The following is a 26708-nucleotide window of genomic DNA, read 5'->3' as shown; positions in this document are numbered from 1 at the left end:
TTGGCATGCTCTTTGAGTGCTGCTTGAGTTGGTGGGATCAAGTCATATTGTCTTTGCTTTCTGGCAAAGAGATCAAGCCTGGCCTCGTTCACAGTTGTGACATCGCTGGACCGGTCATACATTAGATCTTCTTGGCCTCTTGACATGGATATCTTTGGTATCTTCAGTGTCTTCAGCAGATGTAGATGCTCTCTTTTGGGCCCTTTCAGCTCTGTGTTGTTGAACCTAAGTTTACAGCTTGAATTATATTTTGCTCTGTTTCTTGTCGATGTGCTTTCTATGCCATCACCTTCATCTAGTCGGGTTGGACTAAGTAAGATAGGCAGAGCATTGATCTTATGAAATAATGGAACATTTCTTGCAATGGTATCATAACCAGTACGATCGTGCTCTCTGTTGAATAAACTCGGCTGAATGAGTTTTTCCTTGGTGACCTGCTGACAAATTAAACATCTGTCCCAGTTAGTTTTCACAACTGTTATGATGGCTTCTGCCATGTCTGCAGCATAGGCAGAGGCCGAGGGTTTATCCTTTTACCACCTTTTACCAAGCACTTTGATGTATGGGATACAACTAAGTTCTACACTTAGTTCGATCGTTCATCCAATGCCATTTAAATCCTGAGCGATCTGTACACCATCCGGTTAACTAAAACCCCATTAACCTTGGCTCGGCTCTCCCGTGCTGGCACAACCTGTCAATTCAGGTGCGGCTATCTAACTGTTTTGGGGTAAATTAGACAGCATTTGGGATACCAACTTTCAATTAGCTGACATTGAACCCCACTCTGAGTTTAACAGCAGTGATATATCACCAGTGTGCCCTGGTAGTGCAGATATTCACTCTTATCTAATCTATCTATGATCAACAAATCAACACAACTATATTGTGATGTGTTAAAAGTTGTTCTTTAGCATAATAATAATAATCGTATAATCGTCCTTAATGAAAAAAAAACATACATTTCTATGAGAAAATGTATCTTTTGAGGATCCAGGGGGCGGCCATCTTGAAAATAGAAATGTAAAGTGGCTGGGAGTGTTTTCTTGTCAAGCAACCCTTAGAGACTGCTCATGCCAAATTTAATGCTTGTATCACCAAATAAACCATTATATAACTTAATTGCTCCACTAAAGTGTTGGCCATCTTGAAAAATGGCCGCCATCTTGAAATTTCAAGTAGCTGTGGGTGGCCGATTGTCAAGTGACCCACAGAGACTGCTCATGCCAATGTTCATGCTTGTATCACCAAATAAACCATTATATAACTTAATTGCTCCACTAAAGTGTTGGCCATCTTGAAAATTGGCCGCCATCTTGAAATTTCAAGTAGCTGTGGGTGGCCTATTGTCAAGTGACCCACAGAGACTGCTCATGCCGATTTTCATGCTTGTATCACCAAATAAACCATCATATCACTTAACTGCCCACTAAGATGTCGGCCATCTTGAAAAATGGTCGCCATCTTTGATTTTCAAGTGGCTCGATTAAAAAAATCGATACATGACCTCTAAAGATGATCTGTACCAAGTTTCACGCTTGTATCACCAAGTGAACGATTCTCCCAAAATATTGCTTTTATCCGCTCTACTACTATGCACAGCAGCCACATTGTGAAGAAATTCACAGGTGTTGTCAATGATACTAATGAAGGCTCTGTTCCATTCTGGTCAAACAGAGTCAGGGTGCTGAGATATTGTGCACATTGGCTCACTGGAAACACTCTGCAACACCAGTGGGTCTAAAATGTGGGTTCAGGGACCCTTGAGGGGGTTCCAAATGGCCTCTTACGGGTGTGTAACTCTGAGAGTGTACAAATTACGGGTCCATTTGGTTCCATTAGTACACTCTCAGAGTTATGGGGGTCCTAGAAATTAAAAGGTTTGAGAACCACTGTGCCACACTAAATGGAACAGAGCCTTCATTAGTATCATTGGTAACACCTGTGAAGGAAGTGATACTATGGCTGGTGTGCATAGAGCCTATTATTAAAGCATTTTTTTCCTACTAGTTTTTTATTTCTACTCAATACAGGGGTTCAGACTGACTGTGGAAACACACCAGACTTTTTTCGCACACACGCGCATATACGCACACACGCACACACGCACACACGCACTTTTAGATCCAGTCCTATTTTAAAGCCTGCGTATGCGGGACTCGCGTATCTGCGCGCCTGGTGTAGCCGCTATCATGGATATCAATTGGATCTAAACAAACGCGCTCTACGCGCCACGCATACGCACGCTTTGAAAAGTCTGGTGTAGATCGGCCGTGAGACGTTAATAACGCTGCAATCCATAACTTTCACATCTGTCCTATTAGGCCACTTTAACCCCGGGTATAGTTTGCCGGTGTGTATATTTGGGGGCTTTTGCTCCTGTATATCGAACCCGGGTCCCGCAACGCTGACATTTCCACCACTAGAGCAGAACACCTGCTTGCTCATGGAGAGAAATAGAATGTTGACCTTCAGGCAGTACCACTTAACAACCAGTAGGTGTCCTACCAGACCACAGGATCTGCGAAGAGCAGGGAGACCAAATACCACCACAGACAGACTAGTCCAAATAACATGATTCACTAAACAACAGTAACAGAGTGTATATAAAACATACATTAACCACTTTAGCCCTATTTTATACATAGGCTATTTGAAAATATCCTATGTATATGCTATTTTCAAAATATTTTCATTCATTTTGAAAACTTGTGAAATTAGATATTGTGGGTAATGAGTACTTTTACGTTCTGTACTTTAAGTATATTTTGATGCCAATACTGATGTACTTTTACTTAAGTAAATTTTGAATACAAGACTTATCCTTGTAACAGAGTATTTCTACATTGCAGTATTGATACTTTTACTTAAGAACACATTTGAGTACTTTTTCCACCACTGGCTTCAAATGGTAAAAATAACACTGAATGTGTGTGTGTGTGTGTGTGTGTGTGTGTGTGTGTGTGTGTGTGTGTGTGTGTGTGTGTGTGTGTGTGTGTGTGTGTGTGTGTGTGTGTGTGTGTGTGTGTGTGTGTGTGTGTGTGTGTGTGCGTGCGCCTGTGTGTGTGCGTGCGTGCGCGTGTGTGCCTGTGTGTGTGTGTGTGTGTGTGTGTGTGTGTGTGTGTGTGCGTATGCGTGTGCGTGTATGTGTGAGACCAGGAGAAGAAGCTCCTGGAGGAGAGGTCGTCGGACCTGAGCTGCAACCTGGCCGAGGAGGAGGAGAAGTCCAAGAACCTGACGAAGCTCAAGGCCAAGCACGAGTCCATGATCTCCGACCTGGAGAGTCAGTCTGCTGCACCACCACACTGACCTCTCACCCTATTTACCACGCTGCATGGCACAATGACAATTTGTTTTTATACTTTATCAAGTCTAAACATGTTAAAACAATAAATCATTAATTTCCTTTTTTTCAATTTAAAAAAAAATAATTTCCACATGTTTTATGTTCCTGTTGTTAACACATTGACTGCCAAGATATTAAACATAGTTTTCTATCCCCGTGCCGGCGTATAATTACCTCAATCCGATGATATTTGAAACGCCGTGGAACCGACATTGTGTAAAAAAAACACACGGAAAAAGTTTCCTGTGAGTAGACGGAAGGATCTGTGTATCCATGGGAACAACAAGTTTCCAACCGTGATCCGCCATTTTGGAGCTTTGGTCCGCTGAAAACGGGTGGTTTTCAATGGAAAAAAAAGAAACTGAGTTACAGCCGTTTTTCTGAAAATCCCATCATTGGGGCGGATGGAAGTGACGTTTTTTGGAATGACGTCACATCCACATTGTTCTTCTCTGAGAGACGATCGATCATTCCAAAGCTGTGTTAGGTCGCCCCTTGTGGAATTTTCCCCCAAAAATGTAAAAACGAGTTAACTCGATCTAGGCAATCAAGCGATGGATTCTAAAAACGAGTTGACTCGATCTAGGCAATCAATGTGTTAACAGACATTTCAACCAATTTTTCCCTTTTTTCCCCTTTTTTTCTTTCTGCGCTTGTAAAAACCCTTCACCTATACATAGAATGGGGATAACCTAAATTAAATCATGTCATTCATGTAACCGTATACATATCCTTTATGAGGGAACATAAACAAATATATCTCTGCTGTCCGGCAGAAACCAGCTAACTCCAAAATGTTCATTTTTCAGGAAATGACAAAAACTAAACAAAAAGTGGAGTTAGGAGATTTTGTTCATCATTGATAAGAACAGCTGAATGGACCTCCAAGCTCACAATGAGGTTGGAGGTCAAAAGGGGGTGGAGCCTAGAGTCAGCAAAACCAGCTCACTCCACTCTGGTGGACTTAGCTCAAGCCCCCAGGACCCAGTGGTTGCATTGAAGCGCATTGGACATGCTGGCCATTCATAGGTAGCCTACTGCACCTGGGGCCACTGTACATGAACGAGCGAAAACGGTTTCGACCAATGGGCTAGACTCACGAGCCTGCATACGAGCTTGCGCACGGGGCTGCGCACCTCTGTGACGCGTTTTGCGTCACAGAAGTGACACGCAGAAGCCCCAAATAGGCCTCGCCCATCACATTTCCAACCCGGAAGAAGGGGTGATTTCGCCTCATATGTGCTGAGTGAGCAATTCAATGCAAGTGGATGTGAGGGGATATCCGGTGCCCTCTCTATTATTTTTAACTCTATGACTTAGCTGGTTTAGCAGAAAGTTTGTGGATCCAATGGAGTTAGCTGGTTTTGTCAGAAGCGCTTTTTAATACTTTTCATTGGTTCAATATGTTTTTAATCAACACACAGACGTAAAGGGTGTTCAATAGCACTGATTTATAGGGAAAAAAATGCAAAAGCGGAAAGATTGAGTTAGCTGGTTTCTGCCGGACAGCAACGATACTTAATACAAAGAAATGAAAAAATTTAAGTCAGGCTTTGTTGTGTCATTTTGGCCATAGGTCTTCCATTTTCTTTTATTTGGTCACAATGAGAACTTCAGGGTCAGTTAACGAGGTTGTGTTGTGTCTCACTGTGTTTGTTACAGTTCGTCTGAAGAAAGAGGAGAAGGCCCGCCAGGACATGGAGAAGGCCAGGAGGAAGCTGGAGGCGGAGCTAGCCGACCTCCAGGACCAGCAGGCTGACCTGCAGGACCAGCTGGCGGCGCTCAGAGCCCAGCTGGCTGCCAAGGAGGAGGAGCTTCAAGCCACTCAGGCCCGGTTAGGGAGAGAAACAACACCTGTTGATTGTTATTTAACCACTTGACCCATTAAGACTGGGAACGCATCCGTGTAACCGCTTTAACCGTTTCTTTATTACTTTGGGGTATTCAAAAATAGCAGATGTACAAGCTCATAGCGCGGCACCGAGTGCCACGCTATGAGCTTGTAGATAGGCTGTTTTTGAAAAATCTTGAACATTTTGTGCAAATCTTTCAATATATATATATTTTTAAAGGGAACATTTTTGACTCAAATCTTTGCTTCTGGGGGGTCCCTGGAACAAAATATTGTGAGATGGGGGTCTGTGGCCAAATAACATTTGGGGTCCTTGACATGAAAAAGTTTGAGCAACATACGTTTTTTCAGAAAACTGTTAGGATTTAGAAGACGAATCCCCCAGAAGCAATGATTTGAGTTACAAATGTTCGCTTAAAAAAATATATATATTCAAAGATTTGCACGAATGTTCATGATTTATCTAAAATAGCAGATCCACAAGCTCGTAGCGCGGCACTCGGTGCCGCGCTATGAGCTTGTAGATCTGCTATTTTCGAATAGCCAAAGAAATATTAAGATGACACAGATGCGTTCCCGGATTGAATGGGAACTCTCTCGCCATCTACTGGCCGCATCGAATAACACAACAGGTTAAAAGTGCAGCAGGTATATAGCCTCTCTCTCTCTCTCTCTCTCTCTCTCTCTCTCTCTCTCTCTCTCTCTCTCTCTCTCTCTCTCTCTCTCTCTCTCTCTCTCTCCAGGCTGGAGGAGGAGAGTGGCCAGCGTGCGGCGCTACTGAAGCGGGTTCGGGAGCTGGAGGCCCTGCTGACGGAGCTCCAGGAGGACCTGGAGGCGGAGCGTTCGGCCCGGGGGAAAGTGGAGGCGGCGCGCGGCGACCTGGCCGACGAGCTGAACGCCCTCCGCACGGAGCTGGAGGACAGCCTGGACAGCACGGCCGCACAGCAGGAGCTACGGTCAGTCGCCCGGTTAAACAGCAGTGGTGGAAGAAGTACTCAGATGTTTTACTTAAGTAAAAGTAGCAATATAAAAATACTCTGTTACAAGTAAAAGGCCTGTGTTCAAACTGTACTTGAATAAACGTACAAAAGTATCGGCATGAAAATATACTTAAAGTACCAAAAGTAAAAGTACATGTAAATGTTTGAAAATAGCAGATCTACAAGCTCACAAACCGAGTCAAACTAAATGGAATGCCTCAACTCCTACAGTGCTTGTCAGGGTGGGGGGTCCCTAAAAAGGTTGAGAATCACTGATTTATACCGTATAGTAACATTTAATTTAATCTAATTAATAAATATATTAATAAAAAATCATTAAATCCATTAACAGTGTTTAACAGTGAAGAACAAAAGCCTTTCTGTCCAAAATATAGATATGTAGTGTTATACATTTTTGCATACAAATAAAATAAAAATAATAATACTCTAAATAGAATAATGTACAATGCTTTGAACTTTGGTCTTGCCCTGCATCTCCGCTATTCAGTCCAATGACTGAACATGCATTTATATGAAGTAAGAAAAGTAATACGCATCAAGTGTCTAATACAAGTGTGTCTGTGTGTGTGTGTGTGTGTGTGTGTGTGTGTGTGTGTGTGTGTGTGTGTGTGTGTGTGTGTGTGTGTGTGTGTGTGTGTGTGTGTGTGTGTGTGTGTGTGTGTGTGTGTGTGTGTGTGTGTGTGTGTGTGTGTGTGTGCGTGTGTGACATCATGCAGGGCAAAGCGTGAGCAGGAGGTGTCCATGCTGAAGAAAGCCATGGAGGAGCAGGGTAGGGGTCAGGAAGCACAGGTCCAGGATCTCAGACACAAACACAGCCAGGCTGTGGAGGAGCTCACTGAGCAGCTGGAGCAGGCCAAGAAAGTGGGTCACACACACACACACACACACACACACACACACACACACACACACACACACACACACACACACACACACACACACACACACACACACACACACACACACACACAGACACACAGACACACACAGTCATTAAGAATTCTACGTTATTGTCCCTCGCCATTCCTCTGCAGTCTTGTGCAACTGATGTATTTATGTCCAGTTGAGGGATTGACACTGTGAGAGTTTGTCTCAACTCATTGACTGCCAGAGTTAAAACATCGTCTCTCGTCCCCTTGACAGCAAAATCAGCGATTTGTACTGTACTTTGAGAAATAATGGAATATTCCCCGGGACCTCCGTCCTCACGGAGATCGGCTCGTTACACGCACGCAGTGCATGTCGTAGTAGAGGAACCCTCCATTCCAGAGCTATGACCAGTTGAATGTGGCTTGTGTGTTTTTCTTGAGTCTATCTGCTTTTAACTGTCACTTGTATTTCTACTGCTGTATGTTGTTGTTTTTATCGCTTGGTTGTTTTTATTGCTTGTTTTTGACATGTCTGTAAAGCACTTTGTAACATTGTTTCGAAAATAAATCGCTATACAAATAAATTCATTATCATTATCATTATGTGTCCGTGTGCAGTCGAGGGCCAGCCTGGAGAAGGCCAAGCAGGCCCTGGAGAAGCAGGCGTCCGACCTGAGCGCCGAGCTGCGCTCCCTGGCCAGCTCCAAGCAGGACGTGGAGCACAAGAGGAAGAGAGCGGACGGCCAGCTGGCCGACCTGCAGCTGAGCTTCAGCGACGGCGAGAGGCAGAGGGCCGAGCTGGGCGAGCGCGTCACCAAGATCACTGTGAGTCGTCCTCGACACACCATTGGTTCTCATAGTGGGGTCTGGGGACCCCCAGGGGTCCTGGGGGTGTGCCAGGGGGTCCCCAGCAAAATGTATTAATTAAGCGTCACAATGTCCATCCATTTTTTAGACTTTGGCTATTCAAAAATAGCAGATCTACAAGCTCATAGCGCGGCACCGAGTGCCGTGCTATGAGCTTGTAGATCTGCTTTTTTATTTTTTATTGTGTAAATTTGTGCAAATCTTTGAATATCTTTAAAAGTGAACATTTGTAACTCAAATCTTTGCTTCTGGGGTTCCTGGAACAGAATATTTTGAGATGGGGGTCCGTGGCCAAATGCATATCATTTTGGGGGTCCTTGACATGAAAAAGTTTGAGAATCACTGGTCAACACTACACAGTTAGTTAATTTAACTCTGAAGAGTGTGCAAATACTTCTATTTACACTATCAGAGTTACGGTCCTTCTTAAAGATCTTTATTTGGTTCCATTTGTTTCATCTTGGAGAGTGCGTCAAGTTCCATTTTATTGAAATTCATGTCTGTCTGTCTTTCTCTTCTTTGTACGTCTTTCTCTGTCTTTGTCTGTCTCTTACTCATTTCTCTCTCTCTCTCTCTCTCTCTCTCTCTCTCTCTCTCTCTCTCTGTCTCTCTCTGTCTCTCTCTGTCTCTGTCTCTCTCTCTCTCTCTCTCTCTCTCTCTCTCTCTCTCTCTCTCTCTCTCTCTCTCTCTCTCTCTCTCTCTCTCTCTCTGTCTCTGTCTCTCTCTCAGTTGGAGTTGGACAATGTGACAGGTCTGTTGAATGAGACAGAGGGGAAGAACATCAAGCTGAGTAAAGACGTCTCCAGCCTGAGCTCTCAGCTACATGATGCACAGGTGAGGAACGCCTACTAATTCACCAGCTAATGTCTAATAACTTTATATCATTGACTTAGAATATCGTATTTGAGACACAATTCAATATTAAACTGTAGGGGTCTAACAGCATAATCAAGTAATCGGATTCATCGATCGACAGAAAATGTATAAATATTTGAGAGCAAGAGCATTCAGTAGGAGAGTGGTAATGAATAGAAGTGTGCCTCGTTTCATTGTTGTTTGTAACTCTAAATTGATCACATAGATTAGTCAAATAATCGATTATCAATCAAATGAATAGTATCAGAGCAGCTCTCTCTCTCTCTCTCTTCCTTTTTAAAGAGAAAATAATGGTTAGTTGCAGCCCTCGTACCATTCCAATCTGAATACAGCACATTCAAACATTGTATGTCTCAAAGACTGTCCTGTTCACCCTTCATCACCCTTCCTACCAAGCTCTTCCTCTCCTTGTAATCCTCCTTCTCATCCTATAGGGCATAGCAGTGGTGGCCATTTTGTGGTGCCACATATAGAAAACCCATTAATTTTTTCCCCACTGAGATTTCCGAAAATATGTATATAAATTATTTTAAGCCTGGAACCAAGCCATCCAGGCTCTTGGTGAATCATGACCATAAAACATTTGATTCTGTGTCAAAACATATTTGAATATTTAATTGTATTATTTATATACTATATTTAATAAATACATTTTTTTCCCCCGGTTTTCAAATATTTTTTCACACAGAAATATGATTCACCAGGAGCCTGGATGGCTTGTTTCCAGGCTTAAAATAATTGTATAAATATTTTCTGAAATCTAGCCGCTACTGCTATTCCCTACATCAGTGTTTATCAACCCTGGCAAACGTACAAATTTTGGGCCGGGGCTACTGCTGAGGTGTGCCGCGCCGCTTGAAGAAGGTGTGAACCCAGCCCCTCGAGAACAATAGCGGCGATCGTCCGTCAATCGATACGGCCATCATCCGTTTCACACACAGCCACGCCCGAGTCCATTCAGTGTAGCGACCATCATATATGTATGTGTGTATATATATGTGTGTGTGTATATATATATATATATATATATATATATATATATATATATATATATATATATATATATATATATATACCGTATATCTAGGTGTGTCCCTCTGCACTCCTTTCTTCAACCTCTCTTCCTTGCCTCCCCACACCTCTTCCTCCCCTTCTTCCCCATTTCCCCTCTTTCTCCTCTTCCCCTTCCTCCCTCCTTGCTCTCCCCCTCCAGGAGATGGCGTCAGAGGAGACGCGCCAGAAGCTGAACCTGTCAGGCCGCCTGCGGCAGATGGAGGACGAGAGGAACAACCTGACGGAGCAGCTGGAGGAGGAAACCGAGGCCAAGTGGACTGTGGAGAAACAGCTGTCCAGCCTCAACATGCAGGTCAGCGTTGGTCAGTGGTGTTACACAGTCAGTCAAGACACAGGTCAGTGCTGTTACAGACACAGGTCAGTGCTGTTACAGACACAGGTCAGTAGTGTTACAGACACAGGTCAGTAGTGTTACAGACACAGGTCAGTAGTGTTACAGACACAGGTCAGTAGTGTTACAGACACAGGTCAGTGCTGTTACAGACACAGGCCAGTAGTGTTACAGACACAGGTCAGTAGTGTTACAGACACAGGTCAGTAGTGTTACAGACACAGGTCAGTGCTGTTACAGACACAGGTCAGTAGTGTTACAGACACAGGTCAGTAGTGTTACAGACACAGGTCAGTGGTGTTACATACACAGGTCAGTGGTGTTACAGACACAGGTCAGTGGTGTTACAGACACAGGTCAGTGCTGTTACAGACACAGGTCAGTGCTGTTATAGACACAGGTCAGTGCTGTTATAGACACAGGTCAGTGCTGTTACAGACACAGGTCAGTAGTGTTACAGACACAGGTCAGTAGTGTTACAGACACAGGTCAGTGCTGTTACAGACACAGGTCAGTGCTGTTACAGACACAGGTCAGTAGTGTTACAGACACAGGTCAGTAGTATTACAGACACAGGTCAGTGGTGTTACAGACACAGGTCAGTAGTGTTACAGACACAGGTCAGTGGTGTTACAGACACAGGTCAGTAGTATTACAGACACAGGTCAGTAGTGTTACAGACACAGGTCAGTGCTGTTACAGACACAGGTCAGTGCTGTTACAGACACAGGTCAGTAGTGTTACAGACACAGGTCAGTAGTATTACAGACACAGGTCAGTAGTGTTACAGACACAGGTCAGTGCTGTTACAGACACAGGTCAGTAGTGTTACAGACACAGGTCAGTAGTGTTACAGACACAGGTCAGTGGTGTTACAGACACAGGTCAGTAGTGTTACAGACACAGGTCAATAGTGTTACAGACACAGGTCAGTGGTGTTACAGACACAGGTCAGTAGTGTTACAGACACAGGTCAGTAGTGTTACAGACACAGGTCAGTGGTGTTACAGACACAGGTCAGTAGTGTTACAGACACAGGTCAGTAGTGTTACAGACACAGGTCAGTAGTGTTACAGACACAGGTCAGTGCTGTTACAGACACAGGTCAGTAGTGTTACAGACACAGGTCAGTAGTGTTACAGACACAGGTCAGGTCAGTAGTGTTACAGACACAGGTCAGTAGTGTTACAGACACAGGTCAGTAGTGTTACAGACACAGGTCAGTGCTGTTACAGACACAGGTCAATAGTGTTACAGACACAGGTCAGTGGTGTTACAGACACAGGTCAGTAGTATTACAGACACAGGTCAATAGTGTTACAGACACAGGTCAGTAGTGTTACAGACACAGGTCAGTAGTATTACAGACACAGGTCAATAGTGTTACAGACACAGGTCAGTAGTGTTACAGACACAGGTCAATAGTGTTACAGACACAGGTCAGTAGTGTTACAGACACAGGTCAGTAGTGTTACAGACACAGGTCAGTAGTATTACAGACACAGGTCAATAGTGTTACAGACACAGGTCAATAGTGTTACAGACACAGGTCAATAGTGTTACAGACACAGGTCAGTAGTATTACAGACACAGGTCAGTAGTGTTACAGACACAGGTCAGTAGTGTTACAGACACAGGTCAATAGTGTTACAGACACAGGTCAATAGTGTTACAGACACAGGTCAGTAGTATTACAGACACAGGTCAATAGTGTTACAGACACAGGTCAGTAGTGTTACAGACACAGGTCAATAGTGTTACAGACACAGGTCAGTAGTGTTACAGACACAGGTCAGTAGTGTTACAGACACAGGTCAGTAGTGTTACAGTCACAGGTCAATAGTGTTACAGACACAGGTCAGTAGTGTTACAGACACAGGTCAGTAGTGTTACAGACACAGGTCAGTAGTATTACAGACACAGGTCAATAGTGTTACAGACACAGGTCAATAGTGTTACAGACACAGGTCAGTAGTGTTACAGACACAGGTCAGTAGTATTACAGACACAGGTCAATAGTGTTACAGACACAGGTCAGTAGTGTTACAGACACAGGTCAATAGTGTTACAGACACAGGTCAGTAGTGTTACAGACACAGGTCAGTAGTGTTACAGACACAGGTCAGTGCTGTTACAGACACAGGTCAGTAGTGTTACAGACACAGGTCAGTAGTGTTACAGACACAGGTCAGTAGTGTTACAGACACAGGTCAATAGTGTTACAGACACAGGTCAGTAGTGTTACAGACACAGGTCAGTGGTGTTACAGACACAGGTCAGTGGTGTTACAGACACAGGTCAGTAGTGTTACAGACACAGGTCAGTAGTGTTACAGACACAGGTCAGTGGTGTTACAGACACAGGTCAGTAGTGTTACAGACACAGGTCAGGTCGCAGCACCGAGTGCCGTGCTATGAGCTTGTAGATCTGCTGTTTTTGAAAAATCGTGAACATATATATTTTTGAAAGCGAACATTTGTATCTCAAATCTTTGCTTCTGGAGGTCCCTGGAACAAAATATTTTACAAATGTTCGCTTAAAAAAAATAGCGGATCTACAAGCTTGTGGTGCCGCACTATGAGCTTGTATATCTGCTATTTTCGAATAGCCAAAGTATAAAATAACGGTTTTAGCTCAAATCTAAAATGACACAGATGCGTTTCCGGATTGACTGGGTTAAAGGGATTCTCTTCAAAACACATCTAATCATCAAACCCCCTGTCACGTACTGTACCCAGCTGTCCGACTCCAAGAAGAAGCTGGACGATGTGTCCGGGGCTGTGGAGCTGCTGGAGGAGGGGAGGAGGCGTCTGCAACGCGACCTAGAGGTGGCCAGCGGCGAGTACGAGGAGAAGGCCTCCGCCTGTGACAAGCTGGAGAAGAGCAAGACCCGCCTGCAGCAGGACCTGGAGGACGTCCTCATGGACCTGGACGGACAGAGACAGCTGGTCTCCAACCTGGAGAAGAAGCAGAGGAAGTTTGACCAGGTCAGTTTTATATCCCTCTCTGGCGGCGTCATGCACGCTCACCCGCAGGCGTCCCTTTGAAAAGTCACAAAAGAAACAATGTTCACAAGCGTAGAAACTTTGGCCCTCATTTATCAACGTGGTGTAGACCAAATAATGGGCGTACGGGCATCTGGACACATGTATCTCCAAAATGTATATCTAACACACAGGCTATTTTAAAAAATTGTGAGTGCTTATGCGAGAGCATTTTCGGGAGTCTGGACTGGCACAGCGGCGCCGCTGTAATCTTTTCATGGACAGTGAGGTCTCCAAACCTATATACAGTAGCGTGTCCTTTGGAGTTATGTACAACCTGTGTTAAGCATAGAACCCGACACTCCAAACCTTTGCCCAGCGCAGGTGATTCTTCATGTTGTGGATTTATTTGGGCCACAGGGAGATCGGAGGTATAACCATCCCAACACACACCAGCCTTCATCCATTAATGTTTATGCATTCATTCATCAATCACTCCTTAAACGTTCAGATTATGAGTGCCTCTCCAGGCTATCTCTCATTAACGTGGTGGCACGGGACTCACTGCAGCCCGAGAACTTTATTGTTCGCCTATATATATGACATGCCCAGAACAGGGATGCTGGGGTTCATGTGGTTAGATATTTGTTGATACAGTACAATTTAGTATGGTGATGAGATCACAGCTGTGCAGTTATCGGAAAATAATGGCCAATCAGAGTAAAGAATCAAGACATTGTATAGTGCATTTTAAACAGCTTCTGACTGTTCTAAACTATTACTATCTATCCCCATCTAATTTTCCTCTGCTGCCACCCTCTCTCTCTCTGGCGTCGGTCAGATGCTGGCGGAGGAACGCTCTGCGTCTCTTAAAAACGCGGAGGAGCGCGACCGCGCCGAGGCGGAGGTCCGGGAGAAGGAGACGAGGCTGCTGGCCCTGGGCAGGAGTCTGGAGGAGAAGCAGGCCACCCTGGAGGAGGCGGAAAAGGCCGTCAGGGCCCTCCGTGCGGAGATGGAGGACCTCGTCAACTCCAAGGACGACGTGGGCCAGAGTGTACGACCACACACTGTCTGAGAGATGCTAACACAGCGCTGAGAGCTGAGACATGAGCTAGCAGAGAGAATATCCTTCTGTTGTAGCTTTACCAGTGGTGGAAAAAGCACTGAAATGTTTTACTTAAGTAAAAGTAGCAATACCACAATATAAAAATACTCTGTTACAAGTAAAAGGCCCGAGTTCAAAATGTTACTTGAGTAAAAGTAGAACCAAGTATTGGCATCAAAATATACTTAAAGTACCTAAAGTAAAAGTACTAAAATGTTAAATATTTTTTTTTTTACACAATAACCCAGTGATTTCTTTATTATTATTTACAGTAGCTCTTCTAGCCTAGCCTGGTAAACACCCCCTCCCTCCGGAAATCTCATGCATTGCATTGCATTTGGTTTCAGGAAGGAGGGTCTGGGATTGCTCACAGAGTAAAGCTGCCCGAACCGCTGCGCATACGAACCAATCAGCGGCTGCTAGGGGCGGGATCATCCAATCACCTGCCTAGTAGCTTGAAAAAATGAAACTCCGTCTGTCATCGATTCTGCGCCCGAAGTCTCAGATGCAAGTACGCTGTGAAACAAAATGTGTGTCGCAAGCTTCTTCCATTTGACGGAGTGAGGTTACTTCTAGCCCCCAATAACTAAGACCACGGGACCTTTTTTATTGTGTAAAAAAAGACTAAATATGTCTAGGCTATAGCCACCTGCCCGAATGCCCCCGCCCACTGCACACAAGCAGTAAATGAAAAAAAAATGAACACTCATCTTTTATTTACTTTACAAGCTAAAACATAAACCTTGGTTGTCCTTTAACGTATAGCTTCTCTCTCCCGCCCACAGGTCCATGACCTGGAGAAGGCGCGGCGCGGCCTGGAGGCCATGGTGGAGGAGATGAGGGCCCAGATGGACGAGGTGGAGGACGAGCTGCAGGCGGCCGAGGACGCCAAGCTGCGCCTGGAGGTGAACGGCCAGGCGCTGCGGGGCCAGCACGAGAGAGAGCTGCAGCTCCGCGACGAGATGGGAGAGGAGACCAGGAGGCAGCTGCTCAAGCAGGTCAGCGTCAGCGGTGGTGAAAGTACTCCCATTTGTTTTGTTTTACTCAAGTAAAAGTATCAATACTGCAATGTAGAAATACTCTCTGTTACAAGTAAAAGTCCGGAATTCTAAATTTACTTGAGTAAAAGTACAAAAAGTGTTGGTATCAAAATGTGCTTAAAGTACCGAAAGTAGACAGTACTCATTATGCAGAATGTCCCGTTTCACAAGTTTTCAAATGTATAAAATGTATAAAGATCTTTTGAAAATAGCAGATCTACAAGCTCAGATTGTTATACTTTTAGTATTATTGTATAACTGTACTTTTTGCAAACTGTTAATAAAGTAGTCAAACAATCAATATGGTTGTTTATAATGACTATCAGTCAAAAACAAAACCATTAAACATTGACGTGTCATCTGACATTATCTCACATATTGTAATATAATGACACGTGATTCCAAACAAAATCCCGTTCATTCACGAGAATAAAAGGGTCTAAAGTAAATCTCTTGAACGGTCTGTCCTCGCGTGTCCCTCTCTCTCTGCAGGTGCGTGAGCTGGAGACGGGGCTGGAGGAGGAGAGGAGACAGAGGAGCCAGGCCTCAGCCAGCAAGAAGAAGCTGGAGGGAGAGATGAAGGACATGGACGACCGGCTGGAGGCCGCCAGCAGGGGGCGTGATGAGACCCTCAAGCAGCTCCGCAAGATCCAGGTACACTGGAAAACACACACGCACACGCGCACACACACGCACACGCACACACACACACAAACAATAACAACATCTGGTGTATTAGCTGTGACATCTGAAAAGGCATCATTTTCATTATTGCACATGAACATGGCAGTTGAAACACAAGAGTGCTTATACGTTTTGACAGATGATGAAATGTATGAACTCATGTTGTACGGTGACCAGAAACATTGCTAGACAGAGCTTTCCAAGCATTGCTAGCATCATCTACATTAACGCTGGCAGTTACAACGGGTGTGTATGTATTCATTTTGAGAAACCGCCACCAACTTTTGCATGCCGTGTCGGAGGCTGTCGCACTTCGGGCATGCGCAACACACACACACACACACACACACACACACACACACACACACACACACACACACACACACACACAGACACACAGGTACAGCAAGATTAGACACTCAATTCCAATGGTTTTATTGTGTAATAATGCAAAATTCATTTCTGTCGGGCAGAAACCTCATATCTCCATATTTAAACTAGTTACGTTTTTTGAAAATAGCCGATCTACAAGCTCACAACGCGATGCAACGCGTTGTGGTATTGTAGCTCGGCTATTTTCACAATTCTAATTAAAAAACATACCAATCTTTTTTTTTTTTAAGGATCGGTTTTGGACATACAAGGTTTCAACCCGACAGCGACAATATATAATGTGATCTCCTCTGTCCTCCTCAGGGCCAGGTGAAGGATGTCCAGAGGGAGTTGGAGGAGTCCCGCGCCGCCCATAAGGAGGCGCAATCCTCGGCCAGGGAGTCGGAGAGGAGGTCCAAGACCATGGAGGCGGACCTCATCCAGCTCCATGAGGTACAGCTGAACCTCACAATACCAGTCTGTGTACATGTTGTCAACTATTGAGCTTTCATTTAACACATTAAGACCGGGAACGCATCTGTGAGTCCTTTTTTAGACTCGGTGCCGCGCTATGAGCTTGTAGATCTGCTATTTTTGAAAAATCGTGAAAATTTGCGCAAATATTTGAATATATATATATATATTTTTTAAAGCATTTTTAACTCATGTTACAACTTCTGGGGGGTCCCTGGAACAACATATTTTGAGATGGGGGTCCACGGTCAAATACATATCATTTTGGGTGGTCCTTGACATGAAAAAGTTTGAGCACCACTGATATTACAGCAACATACGTTTTTTCAAAAAACAGTTTTAGAAGACATTTGTAGAATCCCGAGAAGCAAAGAGTTACAAATATTAATAGTTTAAAAATATATATATTCAAAGATTTGCACAAAAATAGCAGATATACAGCACAAGCTCATAGCGTGGCACTCGGTGCCGCGCTATGAGCTTGTATATCCGCTATTTTTGAATAGCCAAAGAAATCTAAAATGACGTTCCCGGCTTGAATGGGTTAACTGTCAAGAGTGAGCAAAATATGAAACCATAATGGACCCGCATAAGGGTCCGTTTGGTTCCATATGTACACTCTTTACAAATGGATCAAACTGAGGACTTCTCTATTGACAGACTTCACTCTCTTCATCTACAGTTTATTGTCACATCACACGTTTACACCAGGTACAACAGAGTGGGTGAAATTGTTTTATGCAAGCTTCCTATGAATTACAGTTATATTAAATAAAGAAGAGCGAAGGTCATAGTGAAAATATCACAGCAAATATCATATATACACAGAGTGTTTGACAGTGTTCTTGCAGTCTCTTGGGCAACATAACAGTAAAATATATAAAACATGTATGAAAGTGACTACCAAAGTGCATCAGTGGCAGTGCATGTAAGACTGACATGGCCATCTAGTGGTCAGACTGAATAACACAAGAGGTTAAAAGTGCAGCAGGCCCAGATATGCAAAGTACTGTATATTGATATCTCTCTCTCTCTCTCTCTCTCTCTCTCTCTCTCTCTCTCTCTCTCTCTCTCTCTCTCTCTCTCTCTCTCTCTCTCTCTCTCTCTCTCTCTCTCTCTCTCTCTCTCTCTCTCTCCCCCTCCCCCCCCCCCCTCTCCCCAGGAGTTGCTAGCAGCAGACAGGGCTCGTAAGCAGGCAGAGACAGAGAGAGATGAGCTGTCTGAAGAACTGTCCATTACCTCCTCTGGGAGGTGAGTGACGTGACGGAATGTTATTTGCATAGTCAGCTCTAAGCTGTCGTCAGCCAACCTCTTAACTCCAAACCTTCTGTACCAATAAAAAAGTTTTTTGAGAATACAAACTGTCTGTGAGCAATACCATCTTTAGCCGGGTGCAGATTAAACTGACTTTCCTCCGTTGGACCAATAAGGTCTACAAAACAAAATAGATAAATGAATAAAGCACGTCTTCTCCTCCAGTTCCCTGCTGTGTGACGAGAGGCGTCGTCTGGAGGTGAAGCTGAGCCAGGTGGAGGAGGAGTTGGAGGAGGAGCAGGTCACGGTGGAGAGCCTCAACGACAGACTGAGGAAGAGCCAGCAGCTGGTAAGTAGTGGTGGGAAAAAAAACGTTAATTTCAGTGAGCGAACGATTTCGTTCACGTTCACGGCAATGATTCGTTCAGATGATTCGTTCACGTTCTCGTTCAGTAGCGCTATTTTCGAGTGAAAAACACGGGAGCGTTATCATTACTTCGCACGCACAGCCCGCCCTCGCGTCCTGTGTACGGGGGGGAGGGGATGGGGGGCATGAACGACAGCGTGAACGTAACAGTTTCAGAAAGTGAACGAGCTCGTTCACGTTCACGGTAATGAGCTACGTAGTTCTTTTGAACGAATCGATCATGAACGACATCACTACCCTTACCAGCGCCTGTAACTCTGAGAGCGTACACATTTGGTTCCATTTTTACACTCTCAGAGACTTTAGCTATATACTGTAACAAAAAACTATTTTTAGAACAGTGGTTTAAAACAGTGGTTCTCAAAAATAGCAGATATACAAGCTCACAGCGCGTGCACGATGTACAAGCTTGTGCCACGCTGCAAGCTTGTACATCTGTTATTTTTTAATTAAAAAAAAATATCATAAAAGTGTTGAATAACTTTGAATTTTTGAAAACTTTGAAAACACAAATCTTCTTTTCTGGGGGGAGGGGGGTACCTTGCTCAAAACATTTTCAGATGGGGGTCCGCCGCCAAATATATATCATTTTGGGGGGTCCTTGGCACAAAAAAATGGAGAACTACTGATTTAGAAGGCATTTTGTGGAATCGGCCTCAGGTCTTAATGGGTTAAATGAAGAAGTGTGTGTTGTCCCAGGTGGATCAGCTGGGAGGCGAGCTCACAACGGAGCGTTGCTCCTCGCAGGGCAGAGAGGGCTCCAGACAGCAGCTGGAGCGCCAGAACAGAGAGCTGAAGGGCAAGCTGCAGGAGACGGAGGGCCAGGGACGCTCCCGCCTCAAGTCCTCCATCAACGCCCTGGAGAACAAACTCAGAGAGACAGAGGAGCAGCTGGACATAGAGAACAGGTGTGTGTGTGTGTGTGTGTGCGTGTGCGTGTGCGTGTGCGTACGCGTGTGCGTGCGTGCGCGTGCGTGCTTGCGTGAAATGTAGTTGAAATGGAAGCAACATAGCCAGCGGTTCTCAAACTATGTGTCGTGACCCAAAGTGCGGTCGCGGGAAAGTGCCGTTGGGGTCACTCATTGGCAACCAAAAAAATACGAAATATTTTTTTTCATCAAGAAACGTTAACGTTGTGAAGAGGACGGCCACTACACTCATACACACACAGCTGACGGCTCTGCCTCCAACACCGACCCAGAACAAGCAGCAGCACAAGACAACACACACATTCACACCCCTTACTGAGGCTGAGGCGCACAAACTGATTTTAGCTGTGCATTAACGATTTACTTAGGACCTATATTCAATATGAGCAGGTGGTACATAACATGGACCACGGGTCCATTTGGTACCATTCTGTACCCTCACGGTCGCGGATTTAAATTTAGATCGCGATGTAACATCACTGAGTGGCTCGCTCGGAGCGGGGAGATCATTCTCACAGACAGACAACCAGACCAGTTACCAACTGCTACCGCGATAGAGAAAAACGCCACGGTCGGTGGCGAAAGATAAAATCAAGAGCTGGATCTAGAAACTCCGCTGGTTGTAGGCTAGAACCACAAGAGTTGCAATAAGTTAAACTCCTCGAAACATATTTAGGCTAAATGCTTATGGGCGGGCACAAATACATGGACCACGGGTCCATTAGGTCCATTAGGTTCATTGTTTGCAATGTTCTTACTCTTAGGTTATAATAATAATAATAAAAAGGAAATTAGCAGTTTTTACTTCTAGGTCATTCTTTTCTGTATTTCAAGACTTACTGCTCCACAGAGACTTATTGTAGACTTGTCACTGTGCTGGGAGCAGCCATCGTGGTAGCATTTCACTGTGAATAGATGAACAGTGTGTTAACTACGTAGTGTTGTTTGGTAGCATTTCATTGTGAATAGATGAACAGTGTGTTAACTACAGTACGTAGTGTTGTTTGGTAGCATTTCATTGTGAATAGATGGACAGTGTGTTAACTACAGTATGTAGTGTTGTGTGGTAGCATTTCATTGTGAATAGATGAACAGTGTGTTAACTACATAGTGTTGTGTGGTAGCATTTCATTGTGAATAGATGAACAGTGTGTTAACTACATAGTGTTGTGTGGTAGCATTTCATTGTGAATAGATGAACTAACAGTGTGTTAACTACATAGTGTTGTGTGGTAGCATTTCATTGTGAATAGATGGACAGTGTGTTAACTACGTAGTGTTGTGTGTTGCATGTAGAGAACGTCAGGCCGGAGCCAAGGGTCTGCGTCAGAGAGACAAGAAAGTCAAGGATCTGACCAACCAGATGGAGGAGGAGAGAAAGATGAATCAGCAATACAAGGACCAGGTACACACACGCACGCGGGCGCGCACACACACACACACACACACACACACACACACACACACACACACACACACACACACATTCATATATACACACACACACGCGCGCGCACGCACACACACACACACACACACACACACACACACACACACACACACACACACACACACACACACACACACACACACACACACACACACACACACACACACACACACCCACACCCACACCCACACACACACACATTCATATATATATACACACACACACACACACACACACACACACACACACACACACACACACACACACACACACACATTCATATATATGTCACAGGTAAATTCACTTCCAAATTGGAAGTGGAGCGCTTGTTTTTAGGCTCGGGCGGGGCTGCGATGCGAGGACGACGACGACAACATGGATTTACATACATACCGGCCTCAGTGGCACACTTCGATAATCATTGGACTCCCCATCCACTATCACTGGGAGTCTGGGTTTGACTCCCGCTTGGGACATTAATTTTTCAAACAAGCGCTGACTACTTTGTTTCGCCGATAAAGTACCGATAGGAACAGAATCGTAAATGATGTTGTGGGGACTGCGTTTGCCCCTCTATGGTTTGCCCCAACTGCCACTCACTGCACTAACATAGCCCGCCAGCCCCGCCTCCTCAGGCTCGCCCCCTTGTGCTTCTGTGTGTGTGTGTGTGTGTGTGTGTGTGTGTGTGTGTGTGTGTGTGTGTGTGTGTGTGTGTGTGTGTGTGTGTGTGTGTATGTGTTTGTGTGTGCGCGCGTGCGTGTGCGCGCATGCGTGTGTGCGTGCTCGTTTGTGCGCGTGTGCATGCGTGCGTGTGTGGTGATGGCTTGCATTGCCCTCTAGCGTTGGTTCTACAGAATTGCCTGGGGGGCGGTGAAAACAAGCGCTTCTTTTCCAATTTACCTGGAATGCCAATTTACCTGTAACATATATACACATATATACACACACACACACACACACACACACACACACACACACACACACACACACACACACACACACACACACACACACACATACACACACACACACACACACACACACACACACACACACACACACACACACACACACACACACACACACACACACACACACATTCATATATACACATACACACACACACACACACACACACACACACACACACACACACACACACACACACACACACACACACACACACACACACACATTCATATATACACACACACACACACACACACACACACACACACACACACACACACACACACACACAGAGGAACTTCCTCGGTGTGTATCTAGCTTATTCCTCTGAGGAAGAGCTAGATACTGTAGAAAGGACTAATTGATTTAATCGATTATACAAAATAATCCATTTTAATTAAAAAAATATTATTAAATACCGAAAATAGCCGATCTACAAGCTCACAACACGTTGCGATGTGATGCGTTGTGAGCTTATAAGCTATTTGTGCATGACACCTTTGTATGACAAATTATAAAATAGGGCTTAAGTGGTTACTCAGACAAATCAATTTATTCAATTGTAAAAAGAAATATAATTTTTTGTGTTGGTTCGTTGATATACTGTATACAAAATAAAATAAAGTAATCAAAAAACAAAAACACTTCTCGATTAATCAAAGAAGTAACACCGATGCACCTGGCCCCCAAAGCCTTGTTGTACTGCAACCTGCCTTTCAGTGAGGTTTGTGAGCTCCATGTCCTGTCCAGGCGGAGAAGGCCAACGTTCGGGTGAAGCAGCTGAAGCGTCAGCTGGAGGAGGTGGAGGAGGAGGCGCAGCGCGTGGCTGCATGCAGGAGGAAGATGCAGAGGGAGCTGGATGAAGCGGCTGAGACCAACGATGCCCTCAACAGGGAGGTGGCCTCTCTGCGCAGCAAGCTCAGGTATTGCACACAGCAACAACAGGTGTTATGAATGATCATTAACAGTGAAAAAAAAAATCTAACCCTAAAATTCAGTGCTTAATATCTAAATTATTAGGTGCCGGAGCTCATGACCCCGTCAGTCTTGCCAAATCCCCCACACCCGCGCGCATGGCACGCATATTTTACATAAAATAATATGAATTGATTTAACCATAAACTAGCCCCAGAAAGCTTGGTCAAATGACAGCATAAGCGTCACCGTTTCCACATCAAATAATTTCATGAGCAGAACATTAACATAGGAATGTAGCAATAGCTACTGACCAGGGGGTCCCCAGCAAAATGAGCTAATAGAGCGTCACAATCATTTTAACCACTTTAACCTTTAATACGTTGGCTATTCAAAAATAGCAGATCTACAAGCTCATAGCGCGGCACCGAGTGCCGCGTTATGAGCTTGTAGATCTGCTATTTTTGAAAAAATCCCTGGCACAACTTTTTTGTTGTTGAGATTGGGGGGGCCGCAGCCAAATACATATCATTGTGGGGGTCCTTGGCATGAAAAAGTTTGAGAACCACTGCTTTAGATCATGTTTTGATTTTGAACCCCCTTCTGTTTTCCATCTGTGGCTGCCCCTGTCTTCCATCTGTGCTCCTCAGACAATACTGACCCTACCAACCTTTGCTGGGTTTCACAACTTGGAATAATCCTCTATTTGGCTATTATAAGCCTATACTTTACATACTTTTTTAGGCTTTCACTCTGTTCAAAACATTCCTCTTTCTGGTGCTTTCAGAGCTTGAAAATCACCATTTTGAACCCCTGCTTGCCAAAACTTGCAAACTGCTTGCCAAAGTCTCCCTTGACTTTCTCAACTCCTCCTCCTTTACCCTCCCTCCCTCCCTCCCCCTGTTCTCCTCTCCCCACCTCCCAATGCGACTTCCCAGGCGTGGTGTTGGTGGCGGTGGGGAGGTGGCGTTCAGTGGCGGTCATCGGAGCGTGGGAGGAGGAGGAGGAGGAGGTGTTGTTGTGAGGAGATCGATGCAGAGCGGGAGCACCGGTCAGAGGATCAGCAGCATCAGGGACGAGGAAGAGGAGGCTCGGTCTCCTTCCCCTCCCCAGGAGGTGTTCAATGGATGCCCCCCTGACGAGTAGAGTGGACTCTCTCGCCATTATATGAACACACACACACACACACACACACACACACACACACACACACACACACACACACACACACACACACACACACACACACACCTCTCTTTCTTCTCTCCTCTGTCTCCTGGTGGTTGTGTGAAGTGAGTTTGGTCATGATGTGAGCCATGCAGTGTCATATTTTAATGATATTCCTCTGTGTAAAATAAAACACCAGTAATGTCCCCCATGTTATCAGCGGTACAGTGAGCCCACTTAACCTCAAGGGTTTGTCAGTTCAGAAATCATATCAAATAGAAAAGGAAACATATGCCCAAAGCCAACTGAAGCCAACCATGCCTCTGCCCTGGGAAACGTCTTGCCTCTGTCTCTGCAACAAGCTAGCTCATAATGCCAGTTGATGCATTGTGAATTTGTAGATCAGCTATTTTTGCTAGTTGTCATACAAATAAGTATAGCCTTGGGCCGAAGTGGTTAAGAATATCCCCCCATCCCTCTATTTATTATTTACAAATCAGACCCTGACCACCCAACCCTTAGCACTGAGGAGCTAAACAAATGCAATGTTTTGTACAAAAACTACTTTAGAGAAGTGTCATCTGTGTGCTATTGGTTTGGACTGTCTGTACCATTTATAAGGAAACCCCAAACATTGTACTGGAAATTGTTCCATGTCTGCTCCAGTTGCTAACAATTACTAGCAAACTGTAGCAACAAATCTCCATACGTGACAACTTCTCGACACTAACTTTGAATTGAAATCAAAATAGCCAGGTGTTTTATTCAATCGATTTAAACCATTTATTCTGAGAAAATTATGTCTGTAGAAGCAGGTTCCAAGTCCACGTTACGTGCTGGTAAATGTCTTACCTTGTCACCTGACTATCAATGTAAATGTCAAGTGGTGACCATGGTGACATGAGGGGAATAAAACCTAATGTATACGTCATTGTACAACAGTGTCACTCAACGAAAAGAACAAGTCGTCCTACTGTATCTACAACAAATGAAACCACTACTACCATTCACCTACTTACACAACCTACAGTATATTAGTGACCCTACAGGAAAGAGGTGTACAAACATTCAAACCCAATTATATATTTATTTATCATAACTTATTGACAATTAATTGTTTGACTGCTGTCAACAGCCATGCTCTGCCAGAATTATTTCATATTTTTTTAGCCAGAGTTTTTCATTGGAAAAAAAAAAGTACTCAGGAGCCGAAATACAGACTTTTTAAGTTTTAAGTTAACAAGGAAGTGGATAGGAGTCTAGATCTTCAACTAATCACTATCTCCTTGGTCTTTGGGTGAAATTGGAAAAAAAAAACATTAAAAACTTCACTTCACGTAGATCTACGCGATTGGCACGTGGCGGCTTTAAAGCGGTTCGCGTAGATCTACGTGATTGGCAGTCAATGTGTTAATAAACACAGTACAACTACATCACTAATGTGACTGAGATTAACAGCCAATCATTGATGAAAGACATAAGCAATGATGCACTCAAAAAAGAGTTAAACACACACACACAGTTAAACACACACAGTGGACAAACAAGCAACATGTTTTGACCAGAATGAGGTGGTATACTGCAAACTATTGAAACTAATGTAACATTGTAACAAAAGGATGTAACACATTCCACTAATTGTGTGATTATCTACTGATTCAGATTAATAAAACATAGACTCAGTGCAGTATGTTTAAAAATTAACATTTAACTGCAAGTCTTTTTTCAATACTTGGCTCATGTACAGTAATTGCAACAGTAGACTTCACTGAAGTATACTGCTTATTAATAGAATATTTCATTTTCACTCCTTCCTTTTGTTTTTTCCAGCTGCAAATCAGTTATCGTCAGTGAGCGGCATTGTTGTACAACAATATAAATCAATCAGGCATAATTTGATGTTTCTTAGAGCACACGGAATGTCATCTAATAATGTATACTGTACATCTTTGTCACATCAATGTTTCTTTTGCACTTTTTTTATTTATATGATTTATTTTCACTGCTGGTTGTCAGGGTGCAATGTTATTCAGATATAAGATATAATATTATATTATTTATCATGGAATTGAATATGAATTGAGTTTTGTTCCCAAACATATTTGTATATTGACTATGCATAGGAAACGTGACTGATCTATTTAGAGTGCCTCACAAATGCACCTGCCATCTTTATATCTAGTGTGCTCTGCTCATCTCATAGTTATTATGGTTTATCAAAAGTCAGGACTATTCATTCTACAATGTTTTCAAGAGGATTGTTTTCTTTGTGAAACCACCTAAGTGCTATTAAATTGATACCAAATCGTACTAAACCCTTTTGAGTTTCCCACGTTGTCGAATCTGTCTCTTTTCTTGATTTTCGTGTTTATTGCAGAGTTTTGGTTACAGGAACATGTTTTGCAAGCCGGCGATGCCTTTTGAGACACCAGTGATATATCACATTCATGAGACAGGGACAGGCGTGAACCTTGACCGATGAAACCATTTAATCATTTTAACCTTTTAGATACTGTATGTCATTGGTTCTCAAAGTGGGGTCCGGGGACCCCCAGGGGTCCTTGGGGTGGTTCCAGGGGGTCCCCAGACAAATGTGTTAATATAGCATCACAATCATTTTTACCTTGTTTACCTTATACTTTGGCTATTCAAAAATAGCAGATATACAAGCTCAGCGTGGCACAGAGAGCCGCGCTATGAGCTTGTAGATCTGCTATTTGTA

The 26708-nt window shown here is 44.0% G+C and overlaps 1 protein-coding gene across 3 annotated transcripts in view; it reads left to right on the top strand.

Moving 5' to 3' along the window:
• LOC308099034 (uncharacterized protein) overlaps window positions 1-26306 on the top strand; it is a 56716-nt gene extending 30410 nt beyond the window's left edge. For 2 of the 3 annotated variants that reach the window (XM_080447572.1, XM_080447571.1), the window contains exons 26-43: window positions 3160-3283; window positions 5009-5180; window positions 5942-6154; window positions 6916-7060; window positions 7687-7893; window positions 8665-8769; window positions 10025-10177; window positions 12955-13203; window positions 14042-14254; window positions 15091-15303; window positions 15838-15999; window positions 16726-16854; window positions 18038-18126; window positions 18355-18478; window positions 19256-19464; window positions 20782-20890; window positions 22655-22827; window positions 23758-26306. In XM_080447572.1, the coding sequence (XP_080303698.1) occupies window positions 3160-3283; window positions 5009-5180; window positions 5942-6154; window positions 6916-7060; window positions 7687-7893; window positions 8665-8769; window positions 10025-10177; window positions 12955-13203; window positions 14042-14254; window positions 15091-15303; window positions 15838-15999; window positions 16726-16854; window positions 18038-18126; window positions 18355-18478; window positions 19256-19464; window positions 20782-20890; window positions 22655-22827; window positions 23758-23965 (2997 nt within the window). In that variant the 3' untranslated portion in view covers window positions 23966-26306. Of the gene's footprint in view, window positions 1-3159; window positions 3284-5008; window positions 5181-5941; window positions 6155-6915; window positions 7061-7686; window positions 7894-8664; window positions 8770-10024; window positions 10178-12954; window positions 13204-14041; window positions 14255-15090; window positions 15304-15837; window positions 16000-16725; window positions 16855-18037; window positions 18127-18354; window positions 18479-19255; window positions 19465-20781; window positions 20891-22654; window positions 22828-23469 lie in introns of all 3 variants that reach the window. The other variant, XM_080447573.1, reaches the window with a different exon arrangement.
• The last annotated feature ends 402 nt before the right edge of the window (window positions 26307-26708 follow it).

Source organism: Gymnoscopelus braueri (assembly GCF_963280865.1).
Source record: "Gymnoscopelus braueri genome assembly, chromosome: 13".
Taxonomy (NCBI): domain Eukaryota; kingdom Metazoa; phylum Chordata; class Actinopteri; order Myctophiformes; family Myctophidae; genus Gymnoscopelus; species Gymnoscopelus braueri.
The sequence above is the reverse complement of the archived record's forward strand: the minus strand, read 5'-3'. Positions and strand labels throughout refer to the sequence as shown.